This window comes from Phocoena phocoena, chromosome 15 (assembly GCF_963924675.1).
Source record: "Phocoena phocoena chromosome 15, mPhoPho1.1, whole genome shotgun sequence".
In the NCBI taxonomy this organism is placed as follows: Eukaryota; Metazoa; Chordata; class Mammalia; order Artiodactyla; family Phocoenidae; genus Phocoena; species Phocoena phocoena.
In genome coordinates, this window is record NC_089233.1 from 31,955,689 (window position 1) to 31,972,230 (window position 16,542).

The following is a 16,542-nucleotide window of genomic DNA, read 5'->3' on the forward strand; positions in this document are numbered from 1 at the left end:
AGGATAAGTGTACCCCACACAATATTTGGGACATACTTATACTTAATAAAATATCTGTTATCTGAAATTAAAATTTCTGATATTGTGTCTTGTATTTTGTAACTTACTATGACTAGTAACAGACTACCCTAGTAGTCCTAGTGACACACGCACATCAGTCTGTAATTCACACTTAAAAAATGGGAACATGGACCCCGCTCCAAAAGCATTTGATAATTCAAAATCCTTTTCCCTGATGCTGGAATCCTTTCTGTTTTCTTAGATCGCATGAAGTCGAATGGGCATATTTTGAGTGTGGTCTGTTCTACATGAGTACAGGTGGGAGACAGTAGCGCAAAAGTGTGTGACAAGGCCCAGGGGAAAATCAGATAGAAATTTTACCCTGACGCAGAATGAGAGCAAATGTCTGCTTCAGTGATTAAAAAACAAACAGAACAACATAAAGTAAAATTTCCATCCTCTTTTTCCCTGATTTTGAGCCTTCCTATTGTTCCATTTGCTTTTGCAGCCTGAATTTTTATTACATCTTTTATAACCCTAGGAGATTCTGTATTCTGTCTCTCTCCACTGGGCGGAAAGCCTTAAGCAGCCTTTGTGTAGCAGAGGATGGAGCCATGGGGAGGGAGGGGCAGGAGAGAAAGGGAACAATCAGATACAGAGAATTAGGGGCAGCTTGACTGACCCATGTACACCACTCACAGAATACTGGGAGGCCCGGAGAGTAAGTGTCAAGAAGGTCTTACTGAGATTCAAAAAAAAAAAAAAAGAAACAAAAAAATTTGGAATATACAGAGGCTATCCTCTGGAATGTACAAATAAATCTACATTACTCAGAAAGACAGAAAAACATATGTATGCTCCAGTCGAATATAAATAGCTCAAAATCTTGAAATGAGAGTAGTTTTGACTATGAGAAAAAGAAACCCAAAGCTATGTCATCTTGGGCCACAGAAATGTGCCCATCCCTCAGGATATGTACCCATCCAGGGGATTACAGACTTGAATTCTTCTTGTGGAGCAGAAGTGCTTCTCTACTTCAGAGAGAAGTAGAAGGATAGGAAGAAATCAAGAAGAGAAGGCTCAACCAGGAGAGAAGATGGAAGGTCTACATCTCTAGCATGCCGTATGGAAATACCAAGAAACACGCAGCTAAGTCACCCTGTAATTTGTGGATACTAAACTATTCTTTTGGTCAAGAGAAGATTCTTCTACTGCATTTTCCGTGCCCTTGATTTGGGCAGAGAAAATCGTTAAAAATAGAAGATAATTTTCAGATTTGGGAAATGCAGGATTTGCCATTGAAAGGTGAAGTGAATTTCATAGTTAAAAAGTCCTCCAGCTTTGTGAACTTCTCAGAAGCCATAATTCTGATATAACCTCCTTAGAATATTCAGTCCAGACAGATGCTATCATATTTATTTCAGGCCTAAGAGGCTGGAAGCACACATATTTATGGATAGAGAAGCTTGAAAAGGACTTCCTCTAAAACCACGAAGCAAATGTCATCCATGGAACATTCTCTAAGCAGTCAACACAAAAACACTTCCTTTAAAGTAAGATCTGGTTGAGACAGAACCAATGAAAAGGTAATCTTCACATGTGTCATTCCCTAAATGGGACAATGGCACCATATGCCCTGAAATGGTCCCCAGTGTTTGCCTCTTTGGCAGTTGCCACTGGGTGGAAGATCCTCAAAGCCAGTGAAACAAGCCATAAGAAGAATGCTGATGTAAGCCCCCTTCCTAAGGCAGTTGTGTACTATATTTATAGTATCAACAGTTTAATTGGGAAGTTTGGTACTAATGATGTAAACACAGCTGGCACATTTTCAATTTAAATAGACACAACTCATTCGCAGACGTAACTAGGATTTGTTTGCTCAACACCGACATTCAGCCGTGTTCAACAACATCTCAGAATCCAGCCGAGGTGTTTCAATAGCTGTGTCAAGGATAAAATCCAGGAGCTTACAGGCACACACTTGGGCAAATAGGTACCACCCATTTTTAGATATTCTCAGATCAAATAATATTTCTCTGAAAACCTCTGAAAAGTGTTCAATGGATACAGTATAAAACATGAAAGTAAAGCTTAGTTCAAAGAGTGTGCATGCAGGCTAAGAAAAGGCATCATCCCAGTTTTCTTAGGGTCGGCTTCATGTTTTGGATACAGAATAGAAGGCAACATGCCATGTCCGAAAACATCTCTATTTTGTTATACATCAAAGGTGATCGTGAAAGCTTCTTTTCTTCTCTAATGAAAACTTCTTTTGCATGTTCTGAAAGTCATGTAATCTGTGTCTGGTGACAATAGAGAATTCAGAGGATCATATTCATGCCCCCAAAGCCTGTATTTTGATAACGAAAGCAAGGCTGTGCCCTTGATAAGGGAGTGGTAAAATCTGAAGCCAGTACTCACTGAATAGCTGTTTCTGAAGACAATTCTAGAATGAAATGCCTTGTATCAGAGGTCTGGATCTATAATCACCAACTCTCTCACACCGCAAATGCTTACTATTAAATATTAAGTTAAATTGAGCTTTTTATTCAAGAGCAAGACATTGTGATTAATTTGGTGGAAATCCATACATTGCTTTCATGGGTTCATTGAAAATTCAAACGGAAAGGAAACGCATGCTCTGACATGATCAAGAAGTAGGTAGGTGGGGCCAGAACCAAGGCCCCTGATAATATAAGATCCCATTCACTCACACGCCAACTGGTGTTTTAAAAAGACTCTGGCTTCTGCTTTGGATGTTGTGGCCACATCATGTTTTGACCAAGGAAAGTTCCATCTAAAACAGAAAAAAAAACCAGGAAATCTAAGATGACCTGGATGATTTAATGCCAAACACTGGAACAAATTTATCCAAAAGAGAAGGAAGTAAAGAATATAAAGCAAGGGGCTTCCCTGGTGGCACAGTGGTGGAGAGTCCGCCTGCCGATGCAGGGGACACGGGTTCGTGCCCCGGTCCGGGAAGATCCCATGTGCCGCGGAGCGGCTGGGCCCGTGAACCATGGCCACTCAGCCTGCGCGTCTGGAGCCTGTGCTCCGCAACGGGAGAGGCCACAACAGTGAGAGGCCCGCGTACCGCAAAAAAAAAAAAAAAAAAAAAAAGACTATAAAGTGAATTGTGAAAGAAGGGAAACCAGGATTCTGACAAAGAGACACTAAAACCACACATTAAAAATAAAATGTTGAGGCACCTGCGGTAACCATTAGGCCTGCAGGGGTTGCGAGCTTCACGGCTGAATTATTCATGGTTACAGAAGTTGTTCTAAACACTGCCAATGAAAAAGGAGGCTGTTTTTCCATTGGGTTTTGGTTTTGGTTTTGGTTTGAAATCCCCATGGCCATATTGAACAAAAGAGACCAAGAAGAAAAATGCAAAAATCTTTGTGAGGGTTTTTCTCTGCCATCTCACTCCTTGTAGCCCCTGCCAGAGTGAAGGGACCAGGGCAAAACATAGCAACAAAAGGAGAGATGACATCTCATGTCTCAGTGACTTGGAAAACACCTGATTGGGATTAAAATGTGATTTCTTAGAGTCACTATGAACCGAAAGAGGAAACCACATTTAATTCTCTCAACTGGAGTGGAGGAACCAATCAGAATGTTTACAGATGCCTTTTCATGTGATTCATGCCACTAAATGTATCACATAACCACACGAGTTTGCCGCCACCCAGGTTTGGCCAGGAAGGATAGATTTTTTGCAGTATTAAAATTCCACGGCTTCAGAATGGTGGTTGTAAACCAAGGAGGTCTCAGAGTTATTGCAGAGTCCAGGGATCCGTAGGTCCCCGATGATTTTTATGGACAAAACCCACGAAAAAATCTTGCATACTTTAAAAATTGGACAGAGAGGCAGTTTGTGATGAACTGAATTAATTTCAGAATTACCGAATGCTGCATTTTCTGAATAGATAGATTCTAAGTGTAGCTATCATCTTGTCAAATCCACATCTTGTCAGTTGCTTGAAAATTTTGACTTACAAAAAGTAGCTCTGAAACTAGTAGATTTTGATCAAGGTTTGACAACCGGTAGCACGATCCATCTTTTGGCAAGACTTTGCTCTATGCCACCTGTTCTACCCCGATAAGAATAGAGAGGCTCAGATATTCACACAAGCAGGATCTCTTCTTCGGAGTCTAGCTGTGAATATTTTGAATACCTTAGCAGTGTAGCCCTCTGGTAACATTCAAGATAACAAAGAAGACAAGCGAGGACAGAGCATCCTCAGGGGTGGGAGTTAGGGTGTGCTGCAATGAGTGACACCAGAAAAGAGCACAGGATGGTCATTAAGAGGACCAAATTCAAAGCCAGCATCCCAGTGACACTTGATGAATTAAGACACATTGAAGAGCAAGACAACTTCTGAACCTGACGTGGCAAAAGGGATCTAATAATTCTGGCTGTTGATCATTCAAACCTGGTTTCACTGCTTTACACGCACTTAACCTTGGCTTTAACTTTGAATGTTCTGCACTTTTCAAAGTCATCTTTGACCTGAAAGTGCCCGAGGGTATCTCTGCTCTGCAAGAGTTAGAGGGCTCAACTCAAGGTTATTACCAAATGAGAGAGATAAAAGAGCAGAAGTTGACCTTTTCCACTGAAATGTCAGGATTCAAGCCTGGGTATCTTAAATATGAGGACGCTTCTTTTGCTTTTGTGTCAGATGCATACTTGATAAACATCATGCATGTTAAAGAAAATGTTCATGCTAACCCCACCATTGTGGAGTGATGACACAGAGCTCGCCTTTTCACATGGGGAAGGAGATCTAGTTGGCTCAGAGCTAGGCATTAAAGTTGAGCCTCTTCTTATTCCTTTTGTAATACCTGCATCCATCCCAAAAGCTTTTAGAAGGGGAATCTCTAGGCCGCCAACCTCTACTCTAAGTCATATGTTAAGGACGTAGTTTTGTTCATTGAATCCAAAGACATTTCCCACCAATGCTGGGCTGTCATAGACAAACAGACTGACTGCATTTGCAAAAATGAATACTATCCAAATCCTGTCGTAGCTTTGTCCTTTGATGGAACACCGAGTCCAAAGAAATGGCAAACTCATCCCTTCCCAAGGAGGATGGTGCAAATATCGTCCAGAAAAAGAATCAGGGTCACAATGTCCCATGAGCAAGCAACCCTATCATTTCTTTTCTCTGAGTTGGTGGTAGCTTCTGCCCTGCTCTGTGTTCCACCATGGTGCCTAGGCAAGGCTGTCATTTGTGGCATATGACATCACAATCAAAATCTCTGAATCCTCACCACGGATTCTGGGAGAACGTACATTGCAGGATGCATGTCAGACTCAGAAATCTGTAGTGGATTTGTTTTGTTTTGTTTTGTTTTAGTGAAGCTTTATGCAGAACTAATTATTCTCAACTTCCTCTGAAGTCTAGATGCTCAGTGCCTGGGAAAGAGTAAGGTCTGCAGAAATATGTCATGAGTCACTCTTCCTAATAATTTGGCAATTGCAATAGCAAGAAAAACCAAGGTGGATCATCACGGTTATTTTAGTCATGACATGGGGTCCCGGGCCACTCGATGGGGGATCATCAATGGGCTTGTTGCAACCATGTGTTATCTGGGAGCCCATTTTCCATTTGACATTCAAATTGCTAATTAGAAGAAGTACCATTGGTCCAAGTGGAAACCTGGTGAACATATGCAAAGAAATTCATACTAAAATCGTAGAGATCCTGGCCCCAAGATACCCACAGACTAGGATCTAAAATGCCTTTTCTTCCCCAGCCATGTAAACACCTCACCTTCGTATTATGAATACCAAGAACTTACATGAGGAGGGAAGGGCTCTGGGGATCCCAGAGCGGGCACTGCAGAGGAGAAAGGCAGTACTTACGCCAAACATTTGTCGGAGGTCGGGATCCCGGAACCTGAAGGGGATGTTGGAGACGTGCAGCCTCTTGGGCTGGGACTTGTTTTCCGTATTTTCGGAAGGTTGTGTCTGGGGCTGACCATCCGTGGGCGCCGCATCATCTGTCTGCTAAAAGAACAAGAGGAAAGCAAAGAGGCTCTGAGTGGACCCGAATGTTCTTTCCAGCGTGCTTTTGCTTCCCCTAAATGGTAGGAAAATGCCAGAACAAAGGAATAAGGACAGGAAGAAACTGCTGAGTCATTCATTCATTCATCCAACAAATATTTATCGAACATCCACTGAGCGCCCATCACGGATCCAGGATTCAGCAGCAAGCAAAACAACAAAGATCGTTACTGTCATGGATCCTAATTCACACAGGGGAAGACAGACAATAAACTCATTAAGGAAATACAGAGCTGGCAGAAGGAGATAAGCACTATGGGGATAAAGCAAGGGGAGGGGCTCGCTGGTACTGGGGTGCAGCGAGTTCTAATAGATAATTAGAGAAAACCTCATCTAGAAAAGGAGAATACTCATTAAAGGTATCCCTCCATCGAGGCTGTTCAAAAATCTGAAAATACGCCTGCATAATTTTTGAGGCCATATAGATAAAAATATTAGTAAATCTCCTAAAACATTTGAAGAGGCTGTTTGGTGTTCTGAAGTCCAAGTAACCATCTGCCAGACTTAAATTTTATTTTTTACGGTTTTCATTTTTCATTTCTTGATTGTGCAGGCCTGTGCTGTTCATTATGGTTGACCCCATGTGGCTCTTTAAAGTGAAATGAACTAAGATTAAGTAAAATGGGAAATCCAGTGCCTTCATCGCACTAGCCACATTTAGCATGCTCAGTAGCCACACGTGGCTGGTGGCTTCCATGTCAGACAATGCAGATATAGAACATCTACATCTAGCAAGTTCTGTTGGCCTAAGTTGGTGTAGACAATGTTACATTGTTAGCGTAACTCATTACTCTGCCTCCCACTCTACCCCAACCCCCAAGTAAAAGCCTGGATAGTATGATATTACATTGACACCCCTATACAGGCAGGAACCAGGAGAAAAGCCACTTTAACATTTGAGTTAATCATATAGGCCATTCCCATACTCTCAGTTCCAGAGTTTTAACATTTCAGAGATGCTTCATTTCTAGATACTTTCTCTGCAATTAGCATGTACTGCCCCTAGGTGGCAGTAGATGCCACCTACATCAGATAACCGGCTTCGTAAAACAATGATGGAAAACCCATGCAAGAAGCCCATCAAATTTACCAGCAAGGGATTGTCCCCACCTACTTATAAGCAATTTAGAAGCATTTACCTGGGACAAAACTATCAATGCAGGCAGCTAGGTGTAAAATAATAAAGACAATCTTACCAACTGACGTGTATATATAAAGCCAAAATAACATGGGCATAATTAGTGACTTTCTCGTCAACCCTTGTATTTACTGACAGATTTCACTGGCAACTCCTTCCTAACACACCCTAAATTGTATCTGGAAGTCAAGACGTTCCGGTGGTTGCCATACTACTCTTCCAAGCTCCTTTGGTATTCAAAACCTACCAGCTAACTTTCTTCAACTTTCAAGGGCCCCGTCATGAAGATAATGTACCTGGTCATTTTGCCAACGCTGTTGGATTGAATAAAGAGGATGGTGATCGTTTTCTAATATGGAAAATGAGCAATAACAATGATGCACACCTATAAGGTTCTGTGACGACTGAACATAGTAACACATGATGCTGACTTGGCAGAGTTCTCGGCACACAATACAGTCAATAAATGGGAGGTGAGGCAATTTTTAGACTGGCGGTGATTTTTACAAAAATGTCAAAGGACACGTGCAAAAAGCCTCTCAGGAAACATGAAGGAAAGGTTCTCATACGCTTATTAAACACATCTTTCCTGAGCAACTACTATCCCCTGGACACTTAAGTTCGTCCTCCAAAGCATATGCAGTCCCCAGTTTAGTGGAAGAGAAAGAGGTAGAAAAAGACAATTGTAATACAGACTATTGAGAGCAGGGGTCAAAATGAATCACAGGGGGCTGAGTAAACTTAAATCAGGGACACACCACAGGCGTGCCGATTCTGAAGGTTACATTTTCACTGGGAGATGTTTAAGAGAAAGGGTAAAGGGGACCAATACTGTACCAGCAGAGGACAAAGCATGTGGCAGGATGAAGAGAGGTGAATCGTGTTCTGGATTCGGGGGAATACACATGGACCTTTGTGTCACTAGTTGGTGGGCATGTGTATGAAGGAAGGGCGGGAGAATACACTGTAGAGGGAGGCAGGGGTTGGACCACGAAGAACCCTGGGTGCAGCCCAAGAGGATACATTTCATCCTAAAAACTAGGAGGAGACACTTAAGGATCATAGCAGGGGTGTGACATGGGCAGCGCGAGACACAAGCTGAGCCATGGGAGATGAATGATAAATGTCTCTTTCCTGGCTGGCTGATTCACCAACTGAATGGGTGAATGCATTACGAGTATATGAAGAAATGAATGAATGAAGGAGTGAACCATCAGCTTTGCCACCTTCAAGTGATAGTCGAAGAACAATATTATAACACTGAGACCCAGAGCAGGGACTGTATTTTCTCTGCTGGTAATATGAAGTCTGGCGACATACCCATGAGATAGATAGAAATGACTTTGCATCATGAGACTGTCACTTTCACAGGGGTCAGGAGTCTTAACTACCCCAACAAAAGACTTCTCTAAGTTTGCAGAAGCAGCAGCTCAGCCCCCATGCTTTCAAGCCCACTTTTTCCCTCTTGTTAGAAGTTGCTGTTCAAATGCAAATTAAAACCAGCTCCTTCTCCTCCCAAGAAGGAAACTTAGATTTGGATTTGTGTATATCTGCTGGATATTTCAGCTTAATAAACCTAATTAGGAATTACAGAGATTATGATTAAACATATTAAATGATTAATAGCATTATGCTGCTCATGTGAAAATGAAAATTAATCATCTTTAGTCAAACAGGACTTTGGAGAAATCTTTGCATTGTTTCCTTTGATAAAAACATACACCGCTCAATTAATCATTGTGTAGCGTGTGCAAATATACAAATGCTCATAAATGGTTGTGTCGGAATACCTGTGTGTTAAAAGTAATTTCAAAGATAACACGGAAGAAGAAGAACTCAACCAAAAATACTTCAGACATCATAGGGGAATGGAAGGGAAAGGGAAGAGGAGGAATGTCAGGATCCAGGGGTTGAAAAAGAAAAATAGAAAAAAAAAACCTTTTAGATTGAGCATACCTGCTTCTGTGGTGTGATGTAACACAAGATGGGGCTTTGATGAGGACCAAATGTAGTAGGAGGTGAACAAAAAAAGCTACGACAGAGCCTCAGTCACGCTAGGAGTCAGAGCTACAGGAATGACCCTTACTGACCCACATCTTGAGTATTTCAGGCTATGAGATTTCCTTTTTGTTGGGAACTTTCAGAGAAAACATATTCAGAACATATTCAGTGTTTTATATCCCTCTATTAGTTTCCTAAGAAATTACCAAAACCCTGGTGACTTAAAGCCACAGAAACTGATTCTCTCCCAGTTGTAAGGGCCAGAAATGTACAATAAAGGTGCCATTGGGGCCACGCTCCAGCTGGAGGCTTCCAGGGGAAATCCTTCCTTGTTCTTCCAGCTGCTGGTGCCTCTTGGCTCAGTGGAGCTGCATTGCTCCAATCTCTCGTCTTCGTTTGGCCTTCTTCCCTCTGCATGTCTGAGACTCATCTCCCTCTGCCTTTTTCTTCTTACAAGGACATTAGTCATTGGATTTAGAGCTCACCCTAAATTGAGTATGATCTGGTCTTGAAATCCTTAACTTAATTACATCTGCAAAGACCTTTTTTTTCCAAATAAGGCCACATTCCCAGGTTTACGAAGATCAGAACATAGACATATTTTTTGAAGGCCATCATTCAACTCACCAAGACCCCTGCTAAGCAAACATACCGGAAATGCATGGAGAATGAGTAATTGTTATCAAGGGTTATCAAGGTGTGGTTGTACTTTTTACCAGTTCTGGTGGCATGGGGCTCTCAAAAGGGTTGGCCTCAACCCAGGTTCAGAAGAAGGGAGAATGTCTCTACTAGAGGTGCCCCCAGGCTCTCATCCATCACACTGGCCACTCTGATGAGTTCCCTAAAACGAGAAGAGACTTGAGTCTTCCCTTCAAACGCAGGGGCTCCAAGACCCCCTTTCTGCACCTGCTTCTGGATGCACTGACACGCTTCGGCCGGGCTGAGGAGCGTTCCTTCAGCCTCCAGAAAGGCCACCAGCACTTGCAAGAGGAAGACCTGCCTGCAGGTTCCCTGAACAGATGGATAAGCATCCCTGAGAACTCCGCTGAAGCTTATGGCAAAAGCGTAGGGCACAATGTCTAAAGACAAAAATAATGTGAAAAGGCTGCACAACTTACTAAAAGAATGAAACATCTAGAATGTGTCTTTCTGAAAGGCAGTGTCTACCTGGTTTGCAATTACATTCCCCAAGGCTTATGCATGTCAAAGCTTAGTGGGAATTAATCGTTGAAAGAAGAACTCTTGATTTATCCATGTCTGATGTTTTTCTTTTGAAAGTCATTTTGCCTCTAAAGTGGGAACCAACTGAATTAGAAATATGCCTCGTAAACCCCATTTGGAAGATCAGAAGGTGGAACATAAAAACGAAGCAAATTCATACTGGTCCACTCGCTCAGAGATTGAAGGCAATTGAGACAAGTAAGGACGTGAGAGCCGTGAGCAGAATGGCCAGGGCACCATCCGTCTCAGAACCCTCCCATCCAGACCCTCACCCTGGTCTAGGAGATACAGCCCTAACCCCCTTGCTTCCTACCGCTCCCCTGTCTTGTTCACGGGCCTCTTTGCTCTCCCTTCAACATACTCAACACACGCCTCCTTAGTCTTTGCACCTGTTTGTTAGTCCCTTTGCCTGGGTATTTCTCTCCCCAGACGCCTGTGTAGCTTGCCCCCTCTTGCCAGTCAGGTCTCTGCCCAGATATCACTGATCGGAGAAGTCTTCCCTGGCCCCATCATCTAAAACAGCCACAACACAGAAAACTAAAAATAGAATTACCATATGATCCAACAATCCCACTCCTGGGCATATACCCAGACAAAACTCTAATTCAAAAAGATACATGCGCGTCTATGTTCATAGCAGCACTATTCACCATAGCCAAGACATGGAAACAACCTAAATGTCCATCAATAGATGAACAGATAAAGAAGATGTGGTGTATATATATATATATATATATATATATATATATATATACACACACACACACACACACACACACACACACACACACACACAATGGAATACTACTCAGCCATAAAAAAAGAATGAAATAATACTATTTGCAACAACATGGATGGAAACAGAGATTATCATACTAAGTGAAGTTAGTCAGAAAGAGAAAGACAAATACCATATGATATCACTTATATATGGAATATAAAATATGACCCAAAGGAACTTATCTGTGAAACAGAAACAGACTCAGGGACATGGAGAACAGACTTGTGATTGTCAAGGGGAAGGGGGTTGGGGGAGGGATGAAGTGTGAGTTTGGGATTAGCAGATGCAAACTATTATATATAGAATGGATAAACAACAAGGTCCCACTGTATAGCACAGGGAACTATATTCAATATCCTGTGATAAATCATAATGGAAAAGAATATGAAAAATAATGTATATATATATGTATAACTGAATCACTTTACTGTATAGCAGAAATTAACACAACATTGTGGATCAACAATAAAACATTTATAAGTAAATAAATAAATAAAACAGCTGCATCAGCCTCTCCTCCCTTCATGCCTATAGATTTGTTTTTTCACAGCACACCTCACTTCTTACCTTTATATTATATATTTCTGTTAATTTCTATAGTCTGTCTTCTCCACCAGAATGCACAGTCCATGAGAGTAGAGACCCTAGAACTTCTATTCACTTTTTATCCCTAACCTCCTAGAACAGAGTTTCTCAATAACAGGAATGTTGCCACTTGGGGCTGTTTAATCCTTTGATGTGGTGATCACCCCGTGCACCATAAGAGGGTCAGTAGCATCCCAGGCCTCCACCCACTTGAGTTGAGACAGCTGAAAATATCTTCTGGGTTCAAATGTCCCAGGGGGAGCAAAACTGCATGAATTGAAACCGTTGACCTAGCACAGGTGGTAAATTCTCAGTAAATATCTGTAATGTAAATGAATAGGCCTGGTTTTGCCATGAGGGAGCTGCATGAATGCTAACTTCATGTCTCTGGGTCTTAGTTTGCATGTGCATAAAGAAACAAATGCATATCTGTCCTGGATCCTTTAGAGTGGGGTCATGAATTCAAAGTCCCATGAATAAACGGGGGATCGTTACCATCCTTACTATGAAAAGGATTAATAACCATCAGCTTTTGCTCTTTATTTCTCAGGCCCACAGTTGCCGACGACTCCGCGTAGCAGAGTCCTCATCTCGCAGGAAGGGTTGCAGGACCCTATGTGGATGCAATGTCCATTAACCTCAAGAGGGGGATGTCCAGGTAGCTCTTGGCAAGAGGTTCCCAAATAAGCTCATTAGAACAGCAAAGCCAGCTTCTGCTCTGGCCCAGTTCAAAGGCCCTGTTAGGAGGCAGGATGAGTGCCACAGAATTTTTCCTAATAAACAAACTCCCCAGATATTGGCGCAGGTTATAAATGTTAAGAAAACACCACCAGCACTTTAATCTCCTGAAGATCACTTAGTGCTTCCGCAAAAACCTTAATAAAGAACCGTGGGGCTCCCTCTGCTATAATCTTTCCTAATTCAATGAATAGCTCTGAGCAACCTAAGGCTAATCCTGGTGAAATTGGATTTTGATATCGACCAATCCAGGGATGACTGCTGAAGAGAATACGCATGGCTGTGCAGAAGTCTGCGCCTTTCAGATCCTGGCCCCGCCCCACGGTCCGTCTCCTCTCCCTAAGCCCACATACGCTCTGCTGAGTTCACCTGTGCACCATATTTTGGGGATGACCAGGTTGTAGAATCACAGGCCAAGGGCTTTTGCAGCTGGATATCTCTGAGTTCAAACTCTGTTCCATCATTTACTAGTCCAGCTCCTTAAATTCTTCTGAGGCTCAGTTTCCTCGGCTGCAAGTAGGGATAAAAGAGTTGCCTGTAGTCCCAGGTCACTGGAAGTAACGTAGGTGACCATGACAAGGATGCGTAAGTAAAATGTGGCTAAGTTGTCAGCAGAAATTTGAATTCAGAGAGAACGGAGAGATTTGGAAGCACAGCATGGAGTGTGTGTATGGGGGAGGGGAGACAATGATGATAAATAAGCAGGAACTGTACCAAAGTATACCTGATGAAGGGAAGCAGAGGACGCCACTCCCAAACATGCCTGTTTGGCACAAGGATTATTGGGGGATGATTACTTCTGAGAAACAGCAGGCATAGGAGAAGCTATGAATACAGAGTAGAAGTTACCCTTTTTGTAAAAGACGTTTACATTTATAAAGGAACTCTCCGTTTGTAAGGGTGTCTCCCTCTAGGTGCAGGGAAGAGACGGATAACTAAATCTCTAGAAACTCTTAGCAATGGGAAGGTGACAACTTAAATCTGCATCACAACCACGCCCTCATTTACTGAGTTTTTCCTCATAACCCCCCAGACTGGCTCCCATTCCCAACATCTCCTTTTGTCTTGAGCTGGAGATATTATTTAAGGTGGTGGCTTGGACCATTTTGGGGTGTTGCTCAGGTTCCCTGGGTCTCTCCTATGTGCACAGGAGGTGTACATGACATTATTATTATTAAACTTCTGTTTGTTCTTCTCCTGTGAATCTTTCATTGTAGGGGGGTCTCAGCCAAGAACCTAGAAGGGTAAAAGTAAAATTATTTTTCCTGCCCTACGTGACAAAAATTAAAACACATATGCTCACAACACAGCACTAATTCAAGGACGGTGATCAAGCACTTTAGGGCAGCCCTGCCCAACAAAATAAAACAGGAGCCACATATGCAATTTAAAAATTTCCAGAAGCCATTTGTCAAAAAAGTAAAAAGAAACACGTGACGTTAATTTTAAGAACGTATTTGTTTAACCCCCTGGATAAAAATATTACTTCATTACATAAACAATGTAAGTGATATTTTACATTTTTTAACTCAATCTTCTAAATCTTGTGTATAATTTGTACTTAAGCTCGTCCTCTCAATATGGACACTTACTTTTCATTGGAAATGCCTGAGCTGTATTTAGGCTTTGAAAGATTGATGGTTGACTATTCAAGACTCTCAAAACATACCTAAATGGATTCAAATCACTGAATCAAGTATCAGTGTTTGCATTAAATTACAGTTGAATCAAAATAAAGATTCAGTTCCACGGTCATACCATCCACATTTCAAGGGCTCAAGGGATACCCACGGCTGGCAGAGTAAGGGCCCCTTAGAAGCGTTAATATCCTAATCCCTAGAACCTGTGACTATGTTACTGTATATGACAAAGGGGAATGAAGGCTACAGATGGATTTAACGTTGCTAATCAACTGACCTTAAAACAGGGAAATGATCCTGGATTATCTAGTGGGCCCAGGGTACCTACAAGGGTCTTAAAAGTGGAAGCAGGAAGCAGAACAGCCAGCGACAAGGACTCCACCCACCATCACTGGCTTTGAAGTTGGAGGAAGCAGGTCATGAGCCGGAGAATAAGGGCGACCTCCAGGAGTCAGAAAATGAAAGGAAAGGGACCCTATCCAGAGCCTACAGAAAACAATGTAATCCTGCTTTTAGCCTGGTGAGACCCATGCCAGACTTCTGACCCCAAACTGTAAGATAAATACATTTTTGTTGTTTAAATCACTGAGTTTGTGGTACTTTGTTAGGGCAGCAACAGAAAGATAATGCATCCCCTACTTAAAAAGCATAGCTACAGAACACTTCCATCATTGCAAAAAGTTCTACTGGACAACACTGCTTTAGAGCAATGGTGTCTTGGGGGATGGGAGTGGAAATGGGTTTAAAAGGGAAGAAAGTAGGAAAAGAAAGAGAAAGAAAATGTCTTCTTAGGGCACTGGTGATGGGATGCTTCAAAAGGAGGAATGTGATAATTTAAGAGTCAACTCTCCGTGGCTGTGTTTTAAATAAAAATATTTTTAAAGCATGAAATAAATTTGGGGTAATAATAGCTTCCTCATGTGGTACTGCAATAATTAAATATGCACCACATATATAGGGGTATGCTTCCCCATGCAGTTGGTCCTACCAATGGCAGCTGTAACGTTTGTTGCTATCATTATCATTATTATTATTGTTACTGGGGATATATCTCTTCACTCTGTAGATAAATGTCTCTTAACTTATTTCTGTGTTCTTAGACACACTAGGGTTTTATGAAAGCTATGGACCTACCAGACACACTAAGGATTTTACGAAAGCTATGGACCTACTGCCTGGGGGGAAAATGCACATACACCTGAACTTTGCATACAATTTCAGAAGTTCACAAACACCCCGAAGGATAAAGTTGACATCCGTGGACCCTGGGTAAGGACCACTACTGTGTAAGGGCATTCACCTCCCCTCTATCCTGAGTTGAGACATTGGATGCTGAGACCACCACCCACGGGTCACTTATAAGCTAAGTGTGGACCTGGCTAAAGGGTCTGAGATAGAGCATTGAAAATAGAACTGTGCTGAGATCCTACTGTGAGTTGGGTATCTTTCTAGATGTTTTTCATACCTTATCCCACTGAATCATCATAAGGCCATGAGGCTCAGAGAGGTTAAGTGACCTGTCCAAAGTCGCACAGCTAGGAGATGGCAGAGCCAGAATTAAACCTAGGATATCTAATTTCATATCCTGGACTCTTTTGCCCCCTCCCCACCACGGCCTCTCAAGGTCGAGGTGAAGATGCTTTGGGAAGTCCAAAGACAGCCAATTCCTAGAAAGCAACTGCAAGGCACTCGTACAGAGGAATAAAGATTCAATAAAGTTCTAACTGTTTGGGCTTTAGGTCTGGGCTGCAACCAGAGAGATAAGCTCTGTGAATAGGGCCTTATCACCACCAACCAACCCAAAAGCAGACAAAACCAGTCTGCTTCAGATGCCTCCTCTGAGCGCCTAGACCATCTTGTGTTCCTCTCTGTTCAGCCTTTATTAACCATAGCTTTTTAAAAAAAAATCACCTCTCTGTCTTAATAGAATATTAACATCCCAAAGACAAACACTATATCAAATGCATTTTTGAAGCCCTTTACCACATCACATAGTAGGTACTTAGCAAATCTTTATTGCCTCATTCCAGGAAACCTCTCTGGGTCCAGCTTCTTTCTGCATGAGCATCTCCCACTCTGCCAGGAAGGTATCGAAATCCAACACCCAAGACTCAACACTATGGCAGTACGATCCCCTCCCCAACCCTGCCCCACTTCCCAGTCAGCCTACTGAATATTCAGCATCTTCCCTCTGTACAGGCCTGCTCCCCTCTACGCACAAAGCTCTTAACAGTGATAAATAAAAAATGTACTTTTGAATAGCCAGATGCCTCTCCCTCCTCCACCAGTCAAGTTATTTCTCGGAGAGAAAAGCTTCTGAGTGTCTTCAAGGCATTATTTAAGTTGACAATATTATGTGAGCGATGGTTGA

General features: G+C 42.2%; 1 protein-coding gene across 11 annotated transcripts in view; it reads right to left on the bottom strand.

Annotated features, from left to right (window-relative positions):
* RBFOX1 (RNA binding fox-1 homolog 1) overlaps positions 1-16,542 on the bottom strand; it is a 1,090,293-nt gene that overhangs the window by 122,375 nt on the left and 951,376 nt on the right. For 10 of the 11 annotated variants that reach the window (XM_065891842.1, XM_065891838.1, XM_065891833.1 and 7 more), the window contains one exon: positions 5,867-6,010. In XM_065891842.1, the coding sequence (XP_065747914.1) occupies positions 5,867-6,010 (144 nt within the window). The remainder of the gene's footprint in view (positions 1-5,866; positions 6,011-16,542) is intronic. The other variant, XM_065891840.1, reaches the window with a different exon arrangement.